The sequence below is a fragment of the Tachyglossus aculeatus genome, chromosome 1 (genome assembly GCF_015852505.1).
Source record: "Tachyglossus aculeatus isolate mTacAcu1 chromosome 1, mTacAcu1.pri, whole genome shotgun sequence".
NCBI lineage: Eukaryota > Metazoa > Chordata > Mammalia > Monotremata > Tachyglossidae > Tachyglossus > Tachyglossus aculeatus.
The window spans coordinates 48,560,526-48,584,436 of record NC_052066.1 but is presented as its reverse complement, the minus strand read 5'-3'; the positions used below and the strand labels follow the sequence as shown (position 1 = coordinate 48,584,436).

General features: G+C 44.3%; 1 protein-coding gene across 1 annotated transcript in view; it reads right to left on the bottom strand.

Moving 5' to 3' along the window:
* Window positions 1–23,911, bottom strand: part of MCF2L2 (MCF.2 cell line derived transforming sequence-like 2) — a 491,086-nt gene that overhangs the window by 92,492 nt on the left and 374,683 nt on the right. Inside the window, exon 22 of the mRNA XM_038758478.1 lies at window positions 3,679–3,900. Coding sequence (XP_038614406.1) covers window positions 3,679–3,900 — 222 coding nt within the window. The remainder of the gene's footprint in view (window positions 1–3,678; window positions 3,901–23,911) is intronic.

Genomic DNA, 23,911 nt, shown 5'->3' with positions numbered 1-23,911 from the left:
AATAACCTGCTTGGAAAATTTCCTGTCCCATCATTTCATTCCCTCTGCCTCCACCTATCCTTAAATTTTCTTCCTATAATTCCTTCTTTCCTCCTCCATTTACCAAAAGCCCAAGAAACACGTATATAATTTTTAGTGAAAAATATGCCAGTCATGTGAACTTATTCATGTGTGTATAGGGAGGACAGGTGTAAGTGTTTGTGTATGTATACACACACGCACATCTGTCTCTCTTGGAAATCCAGTTTCTTTAAGACCAGAATCATGTCTTTTTATGTTTTGAGTCTAGCTCACAAAATGTTTTGAAATGATACCATGAACAATCACAACAAGAATTATATATTGTGAAATTGTAGGATGATAATGATGATGATAATAATAACATTGAAGTGTTTACTATATTCCAAGCACTGTACTAAGCAGTATGGTAGATTCAAGGTAATCAGGGTGGGCACAGCCCTTGTCCCATCAGGGGTTCACAGTCTAAGTAGGAGGGAGTTGAATTTAATCCCTATTTTACAGGTGAGGAAACTGAGGCACAGAGAAGATAAGTAACATGTCCAAGGTCATATAGCAGACCAACGGTGGAATAGTGATTAGAACTCAGGTCCTCTGATTTTCAGACCCATGCTTTTTCCACTAGACCAGTAGTGTGATTGTTTTCTTTTCCGACTTTACCACTAAAATGTTACAGTCTTTAGAAAAAGTAAACATTTAATATTCCCCTTTTCTGTGGGGCTGAGCAAATTATAATGAAGAATGTTTCCTATTTAAGACAGTAATTACAGCACCTAAAAATTACAATTTTCAGCAATAGCCATATGGAAGAGGATGTTTTCATTTCTCAGACATTCAGGCACACAGAAACATGAGCTCAGTATTTACAGAGCATTAGAATTCCTGTAATAGAAGGCTTGTTTTAATTAAATATTATTAAATCATTAATGTTAAATCACTTAAAAAAAGGTACAGAGAGAATTATGGCTTAGTGGAAAGAGCACGGGCCTGGAAATCAGGGCACCTGGATTCTAATCCCAGCTCTGTCATGTGTCAGCTGTGTGGCCTTGGGCAAGTTACTTAACTTCTCTCTGTCTCAGTTTCCTCGTCTGTAAAAAGGTGATCGAATGCCTGTTCTCTTTCCTAGACTTCATGCTTCATGAGAAGCAGCGTGGCTCAATGGAAAGAGCATGGGCTTGGGAGACAAGAGGTCATGGGTTCAAATCCCTGCTCCGCCAATTGTCAGCTGTGTGACTTTGGGCAAGTCACTTCACTTTTCTGTGCCTCAGTTACCTCATCTGTAAAATGGGGATTAAGACTGTGAGCCCCACGTGGGACAACCTAATCACCTTGTATCCTCCCCAGCGCTTAGAACAGTGCTTTGCACATAGTAAGCGCTTAACAAAAACCATCATTATTATTATTATTATTATTACACTGTGAGCCCCATGTGGGGCAGGGACTGTATTTGATTTGATCATCTTGTGTTTACCCCAGAGCTTAGTACAGTGCTTGGCACATAATAAGCGCTTGATGAATACCACAGTTATTATTATAAGGAATAGTCTTTCATGGGTTTGGGTCAGTCCAAACATCACGAACCCCAAATCCCACAGATTGGATGCCCGCTGTTGGGTAGGGACCATCTCTCTACGTTACCAACTTGTACTTCCCAAGCGCTTAGTCCAGTGCTCTGCACACAGTAAGCGCTCAATAAATACGACCGAATGAATGAATAAAAAAGACCCCTTAGGTGTATTCCATTCTTGAACAGTTTAGGGCTATGAAGCAGTGCTCTATTTTTCCCTCTATTTTTGGAGCACCCAAAATTGGCAGTTTGGCACCTCTCCCAGGGTGGAAGTAAACTCCTCACAGAAGGTTTGAGGGTGCAGGAGGGTGGAGGAGGAAAAGAGGAGAGATGGTAGTAAGGGAGGGAAGGATGAAGGTGATGGAAGACCTGAAGTTTTGGTATATCATCTACCATGACCATTCTCTTATTCCTTATCCCCCCAACCGTAGTGGTCCCCAATCAGGACTCCCCTTGGGCCTCACTAGGCTCCTCCCCAGGGACCCCACAGCCCCATAATTGGTACCTCATCTCTCCCAACTGGTCTGGGGCTGAACCCCAGGCAAGCGCTTTGCACTCCTATGCTTTGTACAGTGCTCTGCACACAGTAAGTGCTCAATAAATATGATGGACTGACTGACTCCTTCCTTAAATCGCCCTCATTCCCTCCGGAAACAGATTTATAAATAGTCCCTCTCTAATAATTATAATTACAACTATGGTATTTGTTAAGTGCTTACTAGGTGTCAGGCACTGAACCAAGTGTTGGGGTGGAAACAACAATTCCTGTCACATGGGGGGCTCACAGTCTCAACCTCCATTTTATAGATGAGGTAACTGAGGCCCAGAGAACTTAAATGACTTGCCCAAGGTCACACAGCAGACAAGTGGTGGAGCGGGATTAGAATCTTCGACCTTCTCAGTCACCTCATCTGTAAAATGGGGATTAGGTCTGTGAGCCCCACATGGGACAACCTTGTATCTACCCCAGCTCTTAGAACAGTGCTTGGCACATAGTAAATGCTTAACAAATACCAAGATTATTATTCTGACTCTCAGGCCTGTGTTCTAACCACTAGACCATGCTACTTCTCTAGGCCCAGGTGGCCAACGCAAATTTTAGGTGGCAGTAATATTTACCTTTGCCATGCTGTTCTCCTTTCCCCTCTCCTCCCCGACTGCAGTCCTGAAAGGGGACTACATCTCCCCTCAGCACTGGTCGGTACTTCCTTCAAGAGCTCTTCTCCCACCTAAGTTCCGCAAACTCTGGACTTCCCCAGTGTCTGATAAGAGCAGTGGGCTAGGGGTGGAAAATTTGGACAATCACAACTGTTTCCTCCATTCCCCCCTCCCCCCAGAATATAATAATAATAGTATTTGTTAAGCGCTTACTATGTGCAAAGCGCTGTTCTAAGTGCTGGGGGGATACAAGGTGATCAGATTGTCCCACGTGGGGCTCACAGTCTTAATCCCCATTTTACAGTTGAGGTAACTGAGGCACAGTGAAGTTAAGTGACTTCCCCAAGGTCACACAGCCGATAAGTGGCGGAGCCGGGATTTGAACCCATGACCTCTGACTCCCAAGCCCGTGCTCTTTCCACTGAGCCATGCTGCGCCTCCAATATCCTTTCCTCCTTATCTGCTTTCCTGCAAGCAGATTTCTGCAACTAGGAAAGCCCTCTGATCTGAATGAACCCCCCAGGGCCTCTCTCCAGTTAGTTGTCTCCAGGCACTGGTGTGGTTTGAAAAACAGCTTATTAGGATTGCAAAATTAGTTTTCTAGTTCTCACATCAAGCCTGACTCAGGCTCATCTCCTCCCAGAGGTCTTCCCTGACTAAGCCCTTGTTTTCTTTTCTCCCACTCCCTTCTGCATCACCCTGACTTGCTCCCTTTATTCATCCCCCCGACCCCAGCCCCACAGCAAGTACGTACATATCTGTAATGTATGTACTTATATTAATGGCTGTCTCTTCCTCTCGACTGTAAGCTCGCTGTGGGAGAGTTTACTGTCTAGAGGTGTCTGGAAAACACTTATGTTATCATCTACAGAATGGAAGATCATAGAAAAAAGGATCATGGTTTTATACTCCATACGTCTGTAGGCCCCATTTACCTTCAAAGAATTTTTAAAGCTGTACAAAGGAGACTTCTCGTGTCCATCGGCATTATCTTCCCGCTTCTTACAGAAGAGCAAGAGTTTGGCATACAAGAAGAGGTGTCGCTGCATGGGTTTGAACCTGGCTAAATCCTTCACCTTGTTGTGACCTTTCTTGTGGTCAGTCCATACATTGAAAGAGCCCTGCATCAGCAGTTTTCCCAGGTCCTGGAGATCTCCCTTGGGAACACGCAGATACAAAAGAAAAATACGTTAAATTCCTTGAATACGTGAGAAACTTTTTTTTTTAATGGTACTTGTTAAGCATTTACTATGTTCCAGGAACTGTATTTAAGCACTGGCGTAAATACAAGCCAGTCAGGTTGGACCCAATCTATGTTCCACATGGGGCTCACAGACTTAATCCCTGTTTTACAACTGAGGTAACTGAAGCACAGAAAGTGGAGTGACTTGCCCGAGGTCACACAGCAGACAAGTGGCAGAGCCAGGATTAGAGCCCAGGTCGTCTGGGGACCGATTTTCTGACTTCCAACCATGCTTTTGGCTGCAAAATTTGAAAAGGCTTAAATCACACTGTTTTATGACTGGGGTTAGGCGTTATTTTCCAAAGCACCAGTTTTATTAACTGTTCTCTGGATACGGTATTGTGCAAGGCCTGAACAAACCAAATGGAAACAGACAAGAACCTTCTTCCCTCATTGCCTGAGGTGAGGCCAAACCACGTTAAAAAAAGAGAAAAATCAAAGAATATTCCAACGTACAGGAAACTGTACACACTTCAGTAAATAACCACAATAATTACAGAGTTGAGGCATTTTTTTACATTCCTATGCTGAGCCTAGCTCATTGTCAGCATTCAATAAATGTTAAATCACTTGAGAAATCTGTTGAAGTTGATAAGGGAGTAGTTTTCTACTGCTCAAAGTCTCGGTCATCGGGGGGCCAAATGCATTCTTTGGAAACAAATTTCTTCAGACGGAAGTTCTATTGTGTTACTTAAAAATGTGTTGTTTTTTAATACAGTACAGGAATTCCGTTTTCTACCATCCACTTTTGAAGTGTCTTCTAAAAACAGGAATCAAAACAGATAGGTATAAAGACTCATATCTGATTTAGTCTAGCAAAAAATCATGTGTTTAAGTGATTTTCAAGTGACGATGCATCCGGAAAAGTTTGGTTTATGTAGCAAACTTCAGGTGAAAGTTTCAAGGGGAGAGATTCAACGGGGGGGAGGGGTTGACTATGATTGCATGCAAATTAAAACTTGAAAGCAAGACGCGATCCTTTTCAAAATGTGGTACATCTTTTGTCCCAAGATGTCCGAGTATTTGGTTAATGTTACCTCGATTGGACAACCGTATTATTGAGGGTCTAAATGCATTCAGAATACTGAACTACGTGCTTCAAAGAGTGCGGTAAAAGTCCTTCAGGAGCTTCAATCTAATGGAGAAGCTTAGCAACTGTGACAATTATTTGTCATCCCTAAATACCAGACTTTTCCTCGGCTATGCTGTCTACCTGCCTCTATGAGCACATGCCCAAAGTAATCTACCCTTGTCTTCTCTTATGCTGTCATGTCATTTCCGACTCTTAGCGACGCCATGTCCCCACCTCCATCTGCAATCGTTCTGGTAGAGTATTCATAGAGCTTTCTTGGTAAAAATATGGAAGCGGTTTTCCATTGCCTCTTTCCATGTAGTAAACTTAAGTCTCCGTCCTCAACTCTCTCCTACGCCAGGAGAGTTTTGACTTGTATCAGATTGCCTTCCATTCAGTCGTATTTATTGAGTGCTTACTGTGTGCAGAGCACTGTACTACACGCTTGGAAAGTACAAGTCGGCAACATAAAGAGACGGTCCCTACCCAATAATGGGCTCACAGCCTAGAAGGGGAAGACAGACAACAAAACAAAGCATGTAGACAATGTCAAAACTGTCAGAATAAATAGAATTATAGCTATAAAATAATAATAATGATGGCATTTATTAAGTGCTTACTATGTGCACAGCACTGTTCTAAGTGCTGGGGAGGTTACAAGGTGATTAGGTTGCCCCTCGTGGGGCTCACTGTCTTCATCCCCATTTTACAGATGAGGTCACTGAGGCACAGAGAAGTTAAGTGACTTGCCCAAAATCACAGAGCTGACAGTTGGCAGAGCCAGCATTTGAACCCATGACCTCTGACTCCAAAGCCCAGGCTCTTTCTATATGCACATCATTAACAAAACAAATAGAATAGTAAATATGTACAAGTGAAATAGAGTAATAAATCTGTTCAAATATACACAAGTGCTGTGGGGAGGGGAAGGAGGTAGGGTGGGGGGGGATGTTGAGGAGGAGAGGAAAATGGGGGCTCAGTCTGGGAAGGCCTCCTGGAGGAGGTGAGCTCTCAGTAGGGCTTTGAAGGGAGGAAGAGAGCTAGTTTGGCAGATGTGTGGAGGGAGGGCATTCCAGGCCAGGGGAAGGATGTGGGCCGGGGGTCGATGGTGGAACAGGCGAGAATGAGGCACAGTGCACTGTCCCAGCTGGGAATGCAATGGATGTACTTTCCAAGTGGTTAGTACAGTGCTCTGCACACAGTAAGCGCTCAATAAATAGGATTGAATGAATGAATATGCCTCTGCTTGATTCCCCCTCCAGTAGTCGAGACGGATAGAATCCTGGAAACCCTCTAGGTGTAAAACTGAGAGGGTAATCAGACCTTTAAGCATCAGAACTTAAGCAACGCCATTAGTGGACATCGCCATTACTGGATCAGACCAATAGTCCATCCATTCCAGGGGCTTCTACCAAAGGATACTTGGAAGGTTACCCTTTGACACCCTCCTCGCGGGTTTGGATGCATAATTAACATCCCTAAATTTTCCCTCTACATCCCTAATATTTCTTCTGGTAACCCAGCAGCCTGACCTCTGTCCTTCTCTCCTGTCTCACATTTTATCACGCCAACACTTCAAACTAAACACGTCCGAAACAGAACTCCTCTTCTTACCCAAACCCTGTCCTCTCCACATCTTTCCATCACTGTAGATTGCACCACTATCCTCCCTATTTATCAAGGGATAATGCCATAACCTTGACCTTATCCTTGACGAATTGCTCTCATTCAACCCACATATTCAATCTGTCACCAAATTCCGCCAGTTCAACCTTCACGACATTGCTAAATTCCACCTTTTCTGCTCCATCCACAATGCTACCATATCAATCCAAACACTTATCCTATCCCACCTTGATTACTGCATCAGCCTCCTTGCTGACCTCCCTTGCCTCCTGTCTCTCAGTCAGTCAATCATTCATATTTATTGAGAGCTATGTGCAGGGCACTATATTAAGTGCTTGGCAGCGTGGCTTAGTGGAACGAGCACGGGCTTGGGAATCAGAGGTCGTGGGTTCTAATTCTGACTCTGCCAAGTGTCAGCTGGGTGACTTTGGGTAAGTCACTTAACTTGTCTGTGTTTCAGTTACCTCATTTGTAAAATGGGGATTAAGACTATGAGCCCCACTTGGGACAACCTGATAACCTTGTATCCCAGTGCTTAAAACAGTGCTTGGCACATAGTAAGGGCTTAACAAATACCATTATAAAAAAATACAATATAACTCCTAAAGAATCTCCACTGGTTGGCCATCCATCTTCACATTAAACAGATACTCCTTACCATCGGCTTTAAAATGCTCATTCAGCTTCCCCCTACTACAACCTCACATCGCTGATCTAGAGCTCAGACTGCACACTATGCTCCTCTAATACCAACTTACTTACTGTACCTCAGTATCATCTATTTTGCCACCAACCCCTCGTCCAAGTCCTCCCTTTTACCTGGAACTCCCTCCCCACCTCCATATATGACAGACGACCACTCTCCCCATCTTCAAGGCTAGACTGTGACCGCGTTGTTGTGTAGGGACCGTCTCTAAATGTTGCCAACTTGTACTTCCCAAGCGCTTAATACAGTGCTCTGCACACAGTAAGCACTCAATAAATACGATTGAATGAATGAATGAATTCAAAGCACATCTTCTCCAAGAGGCCTTCCCTGATTAAGCCCTCTTTTCCTCTGTTCCTTTTCCTTGCATTTGTTTCTGCACTATTAAAGTATTTGACATTCACCCCATCCTCAGCACTTATTTGCATTTCATAACCTATTTATTTATTTAAATTTTTGTCTCCCCCCTCTAGACTGAAAGCTCCTTGTGGGCAGAGAACATGTCGATCATTTCTATTAGACTGTACTCTCCCAAAAGCTCTGTACACAGCAAGCAAGCGCTTAATAATAGCCAGCTTCCTGCTATTAATTGATTTAGCATTACTGTGGCAGAACATTGTACTAACTGCTTGGGAGAGTACAGTGAGATAGAGTTGGCAGTCAAGATCCCTGCCCACAAAGAGCTTCCCGTCTCAAGCGTACCATCACTTGTCAGCTCTGTGACGTTGGGCAAGTCATTTAACTTCTCGGTGTCTCAGTTTCCCCATTTGTATAATGGGAATTCAATCCTACTCCCTTGAACCCTATGCGGCTTCCCTAGAGAAGCAGCGTGGCAAAGTGGAAAAGTGCCCGGGCTTTGGAGTCAGAGATCATGGGTTCAAATCCCAGCTCTGCCAACTGTCAGCTGTGTGACTTTGGGCAAATCACTTAACTTCTCTGTGCCTCAGTTCCCTCATCTGGAAAATGGGGATGAAGACTGTGAGCACCCCTGTGGAACGACCTGATCACCTTGTAACCTCCCCAGCGCTTAAAACAGTGCTTTGCACATAGTAAGCACTTAATAAATGCCATTATTATTATTATTATTATTATTATGTGGGACAGGGATTATAGCCAACCTGATAACCTTGTACCTACCCCAGTGCTTAGAACACTGCATGGCATATAGTTATTGAATAACAAGTACATAAGTATAATAATAATTATTATTATTAGACAGGGAGACAAATACTTAATTAAATTTGGATATGCTGTGGGGCTGAGGGTGGGGTGAATATCACATGCTTAAAGGGTACACATCCAACACGTTCACCCTGGATGGGGCATATAACAATAATAATAATAATAATAATAATAAAAATAATAATAATAATCTTTTAAGTGCTTACTATGTGTCAAACACTGTTCTAAGCACTGGGGTAGATACAAGCTAATCAGGTTGGACACAGTCCCTGTCCCACATAGTCCCTGTCCCCTGTTCCCCTCCTCCAGTAACTGAGGCACAGAAAAATTAAGTGATTTGCCCAAGGTCTCACAGAAGACATTTGGCAGTGCTAGTACTAGAACTCATGTCCTTTGAGTCCTAGGCCTGGGCTCTTTCCACTAAGTAATGCTGGATCCCCAAATAACCACTATATGGAGACTTGAACTGGGGAAACTGAAAACCAGGGGAGGAGAGGAAACATTTTAAGGACATGGTAAAACAAACCTCAGGCAATGCTACATTCCCCACCTAGAAACTGAGGGACACTCACTGATGACGAACCAACACAGCCATAAAATGGCATACTGTAATCAAGAAAGGAGCAGCTCTTTTTGAGCAAAATATTTGTAAGGGACAGGAGATATGGAGACAGAAGTGAAAATAGCAGCAGGTGCTACAAACATCAACCATGTCAACATAGGGAAAGCCTTTTGATGTGTGCGAAGGTGAGGGAAATGAAGATTTGCATTAGCTTTGTCAGCCACACATGCATAGATGAATTTTACAGTCAGTAGCATTCTCTTTTAAGACAATTACAAATCGTCTAACAACTTGGTCTATAAGACCTGTGTCATTACCACAGTGTGATCCGATTCCTCCTCTCTGCTACAAAAAAACAATTGGGTGTTGAACTCTCTAATCTTCTTGTGCCAACACCCAAATGTAGAATATTTTTAACTCCTCAGCAATCTCTTTTTTGCCTTCTGTTCACTGATAATTAAACGGTTTGTGCATTCCCTAACCAGCATCCTGCCATTAATATACCACTACAGTATAACTTAGTGGAAAGAGCCCAGGCTTGGGAGTGAGAGGTCATGGGTTCTAATTCCGGCTCCACCACTTATCAGCCGCTTGATTTTGGGCAAGTCACTTAACTTCTCTGTACCTCAGTTCCCTCATCTGTAAAATGGGGATGAAGACTGTGAGCCCTACGAGGGACAACCTGATTACCTTGTATCTACCCCAGTGCTTAGGATAGCGCTTGGCACATAGTAAGCATTTAACAAATACCGTCATTATTATTATTATAATATCTGAAGGATATTAGAAGTACTGCCACATTTGGTAAAATGATCTTCAAATTTCTGTTGACACCTTATTTTGTGGACACGTGAACTGCCTATCTTTTAGATTGTATATCTTGTGTGCAGCAGAGACTGCACTTATCTGATGGTCTTATACTTCTGCACGGCTTGAGACATAGGAGGTGATGATGATGACGATCCTTTCCAGAGCAATAGAATGAATCTTGATTCTGAAACTGGGGGAGGAAGAGAATGGCTAGAGTGCTAGCGATTTGTTCAGCAACACTTGCATTCTCTTGCTCCATGCCAGTTTTGGGGTTTGTTTGTTTTTTCCCCAGAGCACGGAGTGTGAGTTGAGTCAGTGTTTAAATGGTATTGATTAAGTGCTTACTATGTGTCAGGCACTATACTAAGCACTGAAGTAGTTATAAGTCAATCAGGTTGGACACAGTCCAGATCTCACCTTATTTTGTTGTCTGTCTCCCCCTTTTAGACTGTGAGCCCATTGTTGGGTAGGGACCGTCTTTATGTGTTGCCGACTTGTACTTCCCAAGCGCTTAGTACAGTGCTCTGCACACAGTAAGCGCTCAATAAATACAATTGATTGAATGAATGAATGAATATGGGTCTTTACTCCCCTTTTACAGATGAGGGAAGTGAGTCACAGAGAATTTAAGTGACTTTCCCAAGGTCACACACAGCAGACAAGTGGCAGAGCCAGTATTAGAACCCAGGTCCTTCTGACTCCCAATCCCAAACTCTATCCACTAAGCCAAGCTGCTTCAAAAGGTGCAGCACACTGAAAAATGCACACATAGTTTTTTAATGGGCAGGACATTTCTTTAGCTGAAGGGGCTGCAGCAAAGAAACAATGCAGTTTAATAATAATACTATTATTATATTTGTTAAGCGCTTACTGTCAGGCATTGTTCTCAATCCTAGGCTGAGAAAAGTTAAGTAGGTTTGGCAGAGTCCCTGCCCCACATGGAGCTCACAGCATAAGTAGGAGGGGAACAGCGATTGAACTTTTCAGATGAGGGGAAACTGAGGTACAGATAAGAGAAGTGACTTGCCCAAGGCCACACAAAATTCTAAATAGGCAGGTTGGACCCTGGACCATGAGGGCTGTGAACTCCAGTTTCATAAAATAGGCTCAACTTGGTGATGGACAGCCATACAAAACCCACCGCACAGAGAAATCTACTGACTAATCACCCTCTCACAAAAGTCCACCACTGAAAATTCAAGAATAAGTTCTTATCATCTAAACACAATATCAGGAGAAAGCATGAACGCAGTCATAGTAAGCGGTTGCTTTAGTAGCTCTATCAGTCTTCATGGCCCTCATTAGCTAGTGATTTTCCAGGATTCCTGATCAGCCTTTCCACCTTGTGGAGGGCTTTTTGGTCAGAAAGCTTCGTTACTGATGGCAGAAACCCAGAAGCAAATTATCTAGTGCAAATTAAACCAGGTCTCCCAATCAATTCCCTGAGTTGTACTCTTACCACTGGAACACTAGAACGGACTGTGAGCCCATTGTTGGAAAGGGACCATCTCTATATGTTGCCGACGTGTACTTCCCAAGCGCTTAGTACAGTGCTCTGCACACAGTAAGCACTCAATAAATATGATTGAATGAATGAACAACAAACCGCAGGGCTGTTGGCACGTAATAATTGCTTGAATGAATACAATAGTCACTGCTATTTTAACATCATTTCCATTCTCACTTGCTTAAGTTTTCCATTTTTTAAAGGCTGACTCTTTCTGACGACACCTTTTAAAATTACAGCATTTGTTAAGCGCTTACTATGTGCCAAGCACTGTACTAAATGTTGGGGTGGATGATGATGATGACATTTGTTAAGCGCTTACTCTGTGCAGAGCACTGTTCTAAGCGCTGGGGGGGATACAAGGTGATCAAGTTGTCCCACGTGGGGCTCACAGTCTTAATCCCCATTTGACAGATGAGGGAACTGAGGCCCAGAGAAGTGAAGTGACTTGCCCAAGGTCACACAGCAGGCATGTGGTGGAGTCGGGATTTGAACCCATGACCTCTGACTCCAAAGCCTGGGCTTTTTCCACTGAGCCACGCTGCTGCTCAGTGGATGTGAGCAGATTGGGTTGGACACAGTCCTTGTTCCATGTGGAGCTCCCAGTCTCAATCCCCATTTTACAGATGGGGGAACTGAGGCCCAGAGAAGTGAAGTGACTTGCCCAAGGTCACACAGCAGACAAGTGTCCTGGGAGTCCCGGCTCTACCCACTACGCCATGCATTTTTCTTGCAAGTTAGCCACATAGGATTTCTGTTTGACTCCCAGTTTCTTTTTGTTTCGTTGTGTTTTCGTTGTCCCCATTTTAGCAAGGTCTCTAAATAGAGAAACACATGGCTTTGTGGAAAGAGCATGAGCCTGCAAGTCAGAGGACCTGGGTTCTAATCCCAGCTCTGTCACTGCCCTGCTGTGTGACCTTGGGGAAGTCATTTAAACTTCTCTATGCCTCAGTAATATGATCTGTAAAATGAAGATGAAATACCTGCTCTCCCTCCCTCTTGGACTGTGAGCTCCATGTGGAATAGGGACTGTGTCCAACCTGATTATCTTGTGCTTACCCTACTGCTTAGTATAGTGCTTGGCACATAGTAAGCACTTAACAAACACCACTTTTATTATTATATGGTGATTCATAACCACCATAATATTTTGTGGCCATTACATACTCCTTTTAACTTTTACTTACTTTTAACTTACTCCATTTATATTTTTGCTATTAAAGGTTCTCTTTTTGACATAGCTCAGTTTTCTAAAAATTAAGATCTTTAGGTTGGCTTTATCTCCCCTCCACTAGGTCACACTGCTTCTTAATAATAATAATAATAATGATAATGGCATTTATTAAGCACTTATGTGCAAATCACTGTTCTAAGCACTGGGGAGGATACAAGGTGATCAGGTTGTCCCACAGGGGGCTAATTATTATTGTATTTGTTAAGCACTTATTATGTGTCCAGCACTATTCTAAGTGTGGGGAAGGTACAAGTTATTTAGGTTGGACACAGTCCCTATCGGCCATGGGGCTCATAGTCTTAGTAGGAGGGAGAACAGGTATTGAATCCCCATTTTACAGTTGAGGAAACTGAGGCAAAGAGAAGTGAAGTGATTTGCCCAAGGTCACAGAGCAAGCAATTGGCAGAGCTGGGATTAGAACCCACCTTCCAAGATTTATTGAAGGCACATCTCCTCCAAGAGGCCTTCCCTGACTAAGCCCTCAATTCCTCTTTCATTCATTCAATCATAATTATTAGGCATTTACAGTGTTCAGAGCACTGTACTAAGCACTTGGGAAAGTACAATACAGCAATATAGAGTGACAATACCTGCCCACAATGAGCTCACAGTCTAGAGAAGCAGCATGGCTCAGTGGAAAGAGCACAGGCTTTGGAGTCAGAGGTCATGGGTTCAAATCCCAGCTCCACCAATTGTCAGCTGTGTGACTTTGGGCAAATCACTTAACTTCTCCGTGCCTCAGTTACCTCATCTGTAAAATAGGGATTAAAACTGTGAGCCCCCCGTGGGACAACCTGATAATCATCATCAATCGTATCTATTGAGCGCTTACTGTGTGCAGAGCACTGTACTAAGCACTTGGGAAGTACAAGTTGGCAACATATAGAGACAGTCCCTACTCAACAGTGGGCTCAACCTCCCCAGCACTTAGAACAGTGCTTTGCACATAGTAAGTGCTTAATAAATGCCATTATTATTATTATTATCATTATTAGAGAGATAAGTGGGGAGACAAACATCAATATAAATGAATAAAATTACAGATATATGCATAAGTGCTGTGGGGCAGGGAAGGTGGGGGTAAGAGCAAAGAAAGCATGTCAGGGTGACACAGAAGGGAGTGGGAGATGAGGAAAAGTGGGGCTTAGTCCGGGAAGGCCTCTTGGAGGAGATGCGCCTTCAGTGAGGCTTTGAATGGGAGGATAGTAATTGTCTGGCGGATTTGAGGAGGGAGGGCGTTCCAGGCCAGAGGGAGGTCGTAGGCCAGGGGTCAGCTGCGAGACAGACGAGATCGAGGCACAATGAGAAGGTTAGCACCAGAGGACTGAAGTGTGAGGGCTGGGTTGTAGAAGGAGAGAAGCGAGGCGAGGTAGGAGGGGCAAGGTGATGGAGTTCTTTAAAGTCAATGGTGAGGAGTTTTTGTTTAATTTGGAGGTGGATAGGCAATCACTGGAGATTTTTGAGGAGGGGTGTGATATGTCCTGAATGTTTCTGTAGAAAGACGATCAGGCAGTGGAGTGAAGTATGGACTGGAGTGAAGAGAGGTAGGAGCTTGGGAAGTGAGCAAGGAGGCTGATGCATTATTCTAGGTGGGACTGGGATGAGTGATTGAATTAATGTAGTAGCAGTTTGGATGGGGGGAAAGGGCGGATTTTAGTGATGTTGTGAAGGTGGGATCAACAGGATTTGGTGACGGATTGAATATGTGGGTTGAATGAGAGGAGTCAAGGATAACTCCAAGGTTACAGGCTTGTGAGATGGGAAGGATGGAGGTGCCATCTACAGTGATGGGGAAGTGCGGGAGAGGACAGGGTTTGGGTGGGAAGATAAGGAGCTCTGTTTTGGACATGTTCAGTTTGAGGTGACAGGAGGACATCCAAGTAGAGATGTCTTGAAGGCAGGAGGAGAAGTCAGCCTGGAGAAAGGGAGAGAGATCGGGGGAGGAGATGTAGATTTGGGTATCATCTGAATAGAGATGGTAGCTGAAGCCTTGGGAGTGAATGAGTTCTCCAGTAATAATAATATTTGTTAAGAACTTACTATGTGCAAAACACTGTTCTAAGTGCTGGGGGGATACAAGGTGATCAGTTTGTCCCACGTGGGGCTCACAGTCGTATTCCCCATTTTACAGATGAGGGAACTGAGGCATGGAGAAGTTAAGTGACTTGCCCAAAGTCACACAGCTGACAATTGGCAGAGCCGGGATTTGAACCCATGACCTCTGACTCCAAAGCTCATGCTCTTTCCACTGAGCCACGCTCCTTCTCCAAGGAAATGAGAATAGATGGAGAATAGAAGGGGACCCAGAACTGAACCTTGAGGGACCCCCAAAATTAGGGGATGGGAGGCAGAGGAGGAGCCTGCAAAGGAGACTGAGAATGAATGGTCACTCCCTTCTGCATTGCCCTTGAACTTGGATTTGCTCCCTTTATTCACCCCTCCCTCAACCTCACAGCACTTAACAGTGCTTTGCACATAATAAGCACTTAACAAATGCCATCATTATTATTATTACATATTTGTAATTAATTTATATTAATGTCTGTCTTCCCCTCTAGACTGTAAGCTCATTGTGGACTGGGAACATGTCTGTTCATTGTTATATTGTACTCTCCCAAGCGATTAGTACAGTGCTCTGTGCACAGTAAACACTCAATAAATATGATTGATTGATTGATTGTTTGAACCCAAGACCTCTGATTCAATCAATCAATCAATCGATCATATTTATTGAGCGCTTACTGTGTGCAGAGCACTGTACTAAGTGCTTGGGAAGTACAAGTCGATTCCTAGGCCTGGGCTCTTTCCACTAGGCCAGGCTGCTTCACTCTGAGAAATGAGGCTGAATACTAGACTATAAGCCTGTTGTGGGCAGGTATTGTCTCTCTTTATTGCTATAGTGTACTTTCCAAGTACAGTACAGTGCTCTGCACACAGTAAGCGCTCAATAATTGAGACTGAATGAATACTAAATTTCAGTCTCATGTGAAAGACCAGTTCTAGGTACAATGTTAGATTGTGTAGGGAAGATTTATGAATCCCACTTTCTTACTGGATTATTCATAAACCTGGCTTGTGAAAAAAGGAAGATGGGAGGGAAGGAAGGAGCAGGGATGTGAGAGAAGTGTCTTGGTGTATTTTAGCCTTTTTCTGTGCTCCTACTTGAACGTGTAGCTGAGTTGAAAGTAGGACAACAAAGGCGGCTGCAGTCCTGGAGATAAGAGAACAACAGAGAGGCAAGGCAGAGGCAGAGTGTTCAAGGTGCCTCTAATAATAATAATAATAATTAAAATGGTATTTTTTAAGAACTTGCTATGTGCCAAGTACTGTTCGAAGCACTGGGGTAGATCCAAGGTAATCAGGTTGCACCCAATCCCTGTCCCACATGGGGCTCACAGTCTTAATCCCCATTTTACAGATGAAGTGAAGTGACTTGCCCAAGGTCACACAGCAGACAAGTGGTAGAGCCGGGATTAGAACGCCTCTCCACGGCAGCCAAGCAAAGCATCATTATTGTTAATTAATCGATCATTTGGTCATATTTATTGAGCACTTACTGTGGGCAGAGCACTGTACTAAGCGCTTGGGAGAGTACAATATAACCAAATTAATAATAATAATAATAAAGATTGTGGTATTTGTTAAGTGCTTACTTTGTGCCAAGCACTGTTGTAAGCCCTGTGGTAATCAGGTTGGACACAGTCCCTGTCTCACGTGGGGCTCACAGTCTTAATCCTCATTTTACAGATGAGGCAACTGAGGAATAGAGAAGTTAAGTGACTTGCCCAAGGTCACACAGCAGACATGTTGTAGAGCCAGGATAAAAACCAATGTTCACTGATTCCCAGGCCCATCCTCTTTCCTCTAGGTCTTGTAGACAAGTTTCCTGCCCACAATGAGCTTACAGTGTAATTATTAGAGTATACTTTTTCAAAATAAGCAGTACCTACTTTCTCTTTAGCTAAATAATATTATGCTGCTTTCCTGTTTACTTGTGGTTCACAATCCCAAATATTCCTTGTTGACTTTTCTGAAGAGGAGGTAGGAATCTAGTCTCCACTACCCAAAAAAAAAAGGAAGCATGGAACTTTGTGGTGGTGCTCTGCTAATATGGAACAAGCAAAGAAGAATTTTTAATGGTCAAAATATTACTTCTTGTCTTAAAATAAAAATATTTATTTTTAATGGTATCTGCTAAGTGCTTACTATGTGTCAAGCACTGTTCTATGGGCTGGGGTAGATACAGGGTCAGACACAGTCCCTGTCCCACACTGGGCTCACAGCTCAAGTAGGAGGGAGAACAGGTATTGAATCCCCATTTGCAACTGAGGAAACTGAGGCCCAGAGGAGTTAAGTGACTTGTCCAAGGTCACCCAGGAAGCAAGTGGCAGAGCCAAGATAAGAAACCAGTTCCTCCGGCTTCCAGGCCTGTGCTTTACCCACTAGGCCATGCTGCTTCTCACTGTCCACATACTGCAAGGAACAAATAATGATCTCAACCGACTTACTCTTATACAACAATTTGGAACAGCTCTGCTTGTCTGCAGGGGAAAGGCCAGATACCTTCTCAGGAGCCCTTCCATTCTTCCATTCCCTTCTAGACTGTGAGCCCATTGTTGGGTAAGGACTGTCTCTATATGTTGCCAACTTGTACTTCCCAAGAGCTTAGTACAGTGCTCTGCACACAGTAAGCGCTCAATAAATACAATTGAATGAATGAATGGTAAGTATATAAAAAGCCTCAGGGAAAATCCTTCTTTTGGGTCTATTATTAGACACTCTTATTGGCTCTTGGGTAACTGTAGTGACTCTTCTGTCCTGCATTACGTAAATGTTTGCTCTCACTATCTGCTATATCTTCTTGTTCAGTACTACCAAACACAGCTCTACTCAGCCAGATAAGATTCTTCTCTAATAACAAATAAGGCCATTAATTACACTTAGCAAATGGCAAGCAGCCAGGAATTAATTGGTTCTAAAAGCTGTATGTGCTCCTTTCATTTCTGATCCATCTGAGGCACCAACTAGTCTCCCATTAATGCTTTTTTTGGTTGCATAAAGGGCTACCACTTCACACTCTTCTGCACGGAAATTGGAAGCATGCTTGCACTCTTCCTGATTCAAAAGAAACGAACCCTGGTTCCAGTGGAACTGTACTGAGATCCTGTTCTCCCAACATAGTTATGGCTGACCACAGGCCTATCGAAATTCATTCCTGTGAATGGGCCATAGATATTGTATGTATACACTTTTGGTCACAGGTCACTTTAAAAATAGATCTTTTGTGAAAATTTCAGCATCCAAACCATTATCATTGTTTTCAAAATCACCATCATTACATAGAATGAACGAAATTGAACTAGTAAACCAAGCTATGGCTTACTACACTCGTGATGAGCAGGGAACGTTTCTACTGACACTGCTGCATTGTACTCTCTCAAGTGCTCAACAGTACTTTGTCTACAATAAGCCCTCAATAACTATCACTGATTGATTTTACTTCCTTTAAGAGGGATGGGACTCTGAAGGAGCAGGAATAGGGAAGAGAAAAAGGTTGGAAAGGAAAGGAAGAGTCAGAGGAAGGGAAGAGTCAGAAACAGTGTCAGACAGAAGACAGACACAGAGCCAGAGAGACACAGAGAGGGAGACACTAGAAAATGAAAGTAATGTATGAAGATAGAAAAACACATCTTTCCCTTTCTCAGAACACTCTCTCACCACATTCATCCAAACGATTTCCTCTCAGCCCACTTTGACAGGAGCAGCAGTGGCAATTAGCAGGAGAAATTGGGGCAGAGAGCATCTCTCCGCAAGATGGGTTCAGCCGACTGGCTCTTTGCTTTAGGCTGGAGGGGCTGTTGAGGCTGACAGAAAGAAAAGCACCTGGAAATTCTGCAAGAGCAGCCTCCCTCTAGCACAGGGTGGGAACCAGGAGCTCAGCAGCAAGAAGCGACGGTAATAATAACGATGATGATTGCATTTATTAAGCACTTACTATGTGCAAAGCACTGTTCGAAGCGCTGGAGAGGTTACAAGGTGATCAGGTTGTCCCACGGGGGGCTCACAGTCTTAATCCTCATTTTACAGATGAGGTAACTGAGGCCCAGAGAAGTGAAGTGACTTGCCCAAAGTCACACAGCTGACAGGTGGCGGAGTTGGGTTTTGAACCCATGACCTCTGACTCCAAAGCCCGTGCTCTTTCCACTGAGCCACGCTGCTTCTCTAGTAGTAGTGCAGACCTAAGTTGTAGGTAGTGCAGACCTAAGTTGTCTACCTCTTTAAGCCATAAGTGTCTGAGAGTTGCTCAGAATCTTGGGATTCCTTTCTTGAGCAATTCCTGGGCCCCAGCTTTGGTGTCTAACAGAGCTTGGGGGCCAGGCCCACCCTAGCTTGAGCTGGCCCTTGGGGGAGATAGGTCCCTCTAGACTGTAAGCTCTCTGTGGTCAGGGAATGTGTCGGTTTATTGGTGTTCATTTATTGTTAAATTGTCTTCCAAGTGCTTAGTACAGTGCTCTGCAGACAGTAAGAACTCAATAAATACTATCAAATGAATGAACAGCCAAGATCTCACAGAGTTTCCTGGGCCAGAGGGAGAGGAGAACTCTGCTAGTAGGTCAGGGAGGAGACTTTCACGCTCTCCCAGGTCATGCCAGACAGCTCTCCATGGAGAGCAGGTAGACGAGGAAGTGAGCACCATTAGAGTGAAAGCTCCTCAAGGGCAGGGACATCTTCCGGTAGTCTTGTTGGATTCACTGGCTTCCCCTCTGGACTGTAAGCTCGTTGTGGGCAGGGAATGCATCTGTTATATTGTGCTCTCCCAAGCGCTTGGTGCAGTCCTCCACACACAATAAGCACTCAGTAAATACAACTCACCCAAGCCCCTAATAATAATAAAGAATAGTTACAGTATTTATTAAGCGCTTGGCCTGATAATAACACTAATAATTATAATTATGGTATTTATTAAGCACTTACTATGTGCCAAGCACTGTACTAAGCACTGGGGTGGATACAATCAAATAGGGTTGGACACAGTCCTTGTTCCACGTGGGGCTCGCAGTCTCAATCCCCATTTTACAGAGGAGGTAACCGAGGCCCAGAGAAGTGAAGTGATTTTCCCTAGGCCACACAGCAGAAAAGTGTTGGAGCCGAGATGAGAACCCATCACCTCCAGACTACCAGGCACTAGCTCTATCCACTATGCCAAACTGCTTCTGCCCATAATCAGACTGGACATGGGCTTAGTCCCACAGCGGAACTCATGGTCTAAGGTGGGAAAGCAGAGTTCCTATCCCCTTTTTTTAGGTGGGCCAGGTGAGGTCCAGAGAGGCAAAGTGAGTTGCCCAAGGTCACACAGCAGGCCAGAGGCAGAGCTGAGATCAAGTTACCTGACTCTGTGCTCTGAGCACTTGCCTCTAAGCCATGCCTCTTCCCTCCTACACACAGTAAATAATGTTGCTGCTGCTATTGGTGATCATTCAATGGTATTTATTAAGTGCTTACTGTGTGCAGTAATCAATGACCTCCTGCTTGCCAAATCCAACTGCTCCTACTCTATCCTAATCCTCTACCTCTCAGCTGCCTTCGACACTGTGGACCACCCCCTTCTTCTCAACACACTATCCAACCTAGGCTTCACAGACTCTGTCTGCTCCTGGTTCTCCTCTTATCTCTCTGGCCATTCATTCTCAGTCTCTTTTGCGGGCTCCTCCTCTCCCTCCCATCCCCTTACTGTAGGGGTTCCTCAAGGGTCAGTTCTCGGTCCCCTTCTGTTCTCTATCTACACTCACTCCCTTGGTGAACTCATTTGCTCCCATGGCTTCAACTATCATCTCTACGCTGATGACACCCAAATCTACATCTCTGCCCCTGCTCTCTCTCCCTCCCTTCAGGCTCAGGTCTCCTCCTGCCTTCAAGACATCTCCACCTGGGTGTCTGCCCACCATCTACCTCAATATGTCCAAGACTGAACTCCTTATCTTCCCTCCCAAACCCTGCCCTCTCCCTGACTTTCCCATCGCTGTTGATGGCACTATCATCCTTTCCGTCTCACAAGCCCGCAACCTTGGTGTCATCCTTGACTCTACTCTCTCGTTCGCCCCTCACATCCAATCCATCTCCAAAAACTGCCAGTCTCACCTCCACAACATCACCAAGATCTGCCCTTTCCTCTCCATCCAAACCACTACCCTGCTGGTTCAATCTCTCATCCTATCCCAACTGGACTACTGCATCAGCCTCCTCTCTAATCTCCCATCCTCCTGTCTCTCCCCACTTCAATTTATACTTCAAGCTGCTGCCCGGATTGTCTTTGTCCAGAAATGCTCTGGGCATGTTACTCCCCTCCTCAAAAATCTCCAGTGGCTACCAATCAACCTGTGCATCAGGCAAAAACTCCTCACTCCCGACTTCAAGGCTGTCCATCCCCTTGCACCCTCCTACCTCACCTCCCTTCTTTCCTTCTCCAGTCCAGCCTGCACCCTCCTCTCCTCTCCTGCTAACCTCCTCACTGTGCCTCGTTCTCACCCGTCCCACCATCGAGTTCTGGCCCACGTCCTCCTCCTGGCCTGGAATGCCCTCCCTTCGCACAGTCACCAAGCTAGCTCCCTTCCTTCAAAGCCCTACTGAGAGCCCACCTCCTCCCGGAGGCCTTCCCAAACTGAGCGCCCTTTTCCCTCTCCCCCTCCCCATCCCTCCCACCCTACCTCCTTCCCCTCCCCACAGCACCTGTATATATGTTTGTACAGATTTATTACTCTATTTATTTTACTTGTACATATTTACTACTCTATTTATTTTATTTTGTTAATAGGTTTTGTTTTGTTGTCTGTCCCCACCTTCTAGACTGTGAGCCCACTGTTGGGTAGGGACCGTCTCTATATGTTGCCAACTTGTACTTCCCAAGCACTTAGTACAGTGCTCTGCACACAGTAAGCGCTCAATAAATATGATTGAATGAACGAATGAATGCAAAGCCCCGTGCTGGCTGTGTGGAAGAGAATAACGTAACAGAGTTGATAGTTATGTTCCCTTTCTATAGGAGGTCACATTTGAGAGTATTGTTTGATTCTTGCATAATCCCAAAGAAAATCCAGCAGCAAATGAGGCTTGAAACCGCTTCAGGCAGCGAAGCCAAAGCAGCACGCAGGAATCGTTGCCGGTTGTGGGGTAGGGGCAGGCTACCACAGTGAGTGGGACCTTGCCTAGTGGACAGAGAATGAGCCTGGGAGTTAGAAGGACCTGGGTTCTAATTCCACCTCTGCCATTTGTCTGCTGTGTGACCGTGGGCAAGTCACTTCACTTTCATTCACTCAATCTTATTTATTGAGCGCTTACTGTGTGCAGAACACTGTACTAAGCACTTGGAAAGTACAATTCGGCAACAGATAGAGACAATCCCTACCCAACAGCAGTTCACTTCTCTGTGCCTCATCTGTAAAATGTGGATTAAGACTGTGAACCCTGTACGGGACAGGGACTGTACTCAACATGATTACTTTGTATCTATGCAGCATTTAGAACAGTGCCTGGCACATAGTAAATGCTTAACAAATACATTAAAAAAAAAAACCCAAATCCCTAAAAGCGGCTTGGATGTGATCTGTGGATTTGACATTCATTCATTCATTCATTCAATCGTATTTATTGAGCGCTTACTGTGTGCAGAGCACTGTACTAAGCGCTTGGGAAGTACAAGTTGGCAACATATAGAGACGGTCCCTACCCAACAGTGGGCTCACAGTCTAGAAGACATCCCTGGATGGTCAGATTTCTCTACTAAAGACTTCACTTGCTTCCTGATCAAACAGAAGAGTAGAGCCTATGTTTACTTCCACACCCTATAGACTCTAAACTTGTGGTGGGCAGGGAATGTATCTACCAACTTTGTTCTATTGTATTCTCTTAAGTGCTTAGTACTCATGCTTAGTACTTAGTGATAAGTACTCTCTTAGTGCTAAGAGAGTGCTTAGTACTCTCTTAAGTACTTAGTACTTGCAGTACTCATTAAATAGATAAGAAGCAGAAAATGTTATTCATTATATTGGGCTGCATCCAAACTTGAGCCTTTTCACTGTATATTGAAGTGACCAAAGGATTTCAAATGATGATAGTGACCAAGCTCAGAAATTGAAATTTGGTATTTTACTTCTTACTTCAACCTGCCCAAAGGTATCTACATTTTATGCCAGTCCCCTCTCACCACTTTCATACTTAAACTGTGAGTCTCCGTTAGGCTGTAAGCTCATTGTGGGCAGGGAGCATGTCTGCCAACTCTGCTGTCTTGTATTCTCCCAAATGCTTAGTACAGTGCTCGGCACATTGTAAGCGACCAATAAATACTACTGATTGAGTCTGTCTCTAATTCCCACCCATGTACTCATTCCCAATCAATCATAGTAAATCTTGAGTGCTTACTGTGTGTAGAGCACTGTACTAAGCACATGAGAGTGTTTATTAATGATAATAATAATAACAATAATTAATAATTATGACATTTGTTAAGTGCTTACTATATGCCAAACACTGTTCAAAGCTTTGGGGTAGTTACAAGGTAATCAGGCTGGACACAGTCCCTGTCCTACATAAGGCTCACAGTCTTAATGCCCATTTTACTGAGGCACAGAAAGGTGAAGTGGCTTGCTCAATGTCACACAGCAGACAAGTGGCAGAGCCAGGATTAGAAGCCAGGTCCTTCTGACACCCAGGCCCGGGCTCCATCCACTAGACCATGCTGCTTCTCAAATATAACATATAATATCATATAACAGAGTTGGTAGAAACATCCCCTTTCCACAATGAGCTTGCTTCGAATCATACCTTGCCCAAAGTAAGAAGTCAACAAAATACTTTTCCTACTACTTGGACCATATTTGGGAGCATTATCCCACCACTCTGGGATTCCCTAGCATCTGGGTTTTAGCCATGGCTCCAGGAGTGGCCCAGGATTGAACAGCAGCCACAAATGAGCAGAGAGGAAGCAGCAGACAAAGCAGCTTCTTCCACAGTCCACTTCCTGGAGTTTTCCAGTGCACTGGAATTGTATGCAAAGCAGCAGCAGCAGAATCCACCAGGAAGAGTCTCCAGCTATTTGCAGCTCTGGAGTAGGATGGTGGAGGCAGAGGCCATGGATAGAGAACAAGCGTGGTATAGTGGAAAGAGCATGGACCCGGCTGTCAGAGGACCTGGATTCAGATCCTGACCTTGCCAACTGCTTGCTTAGTGACC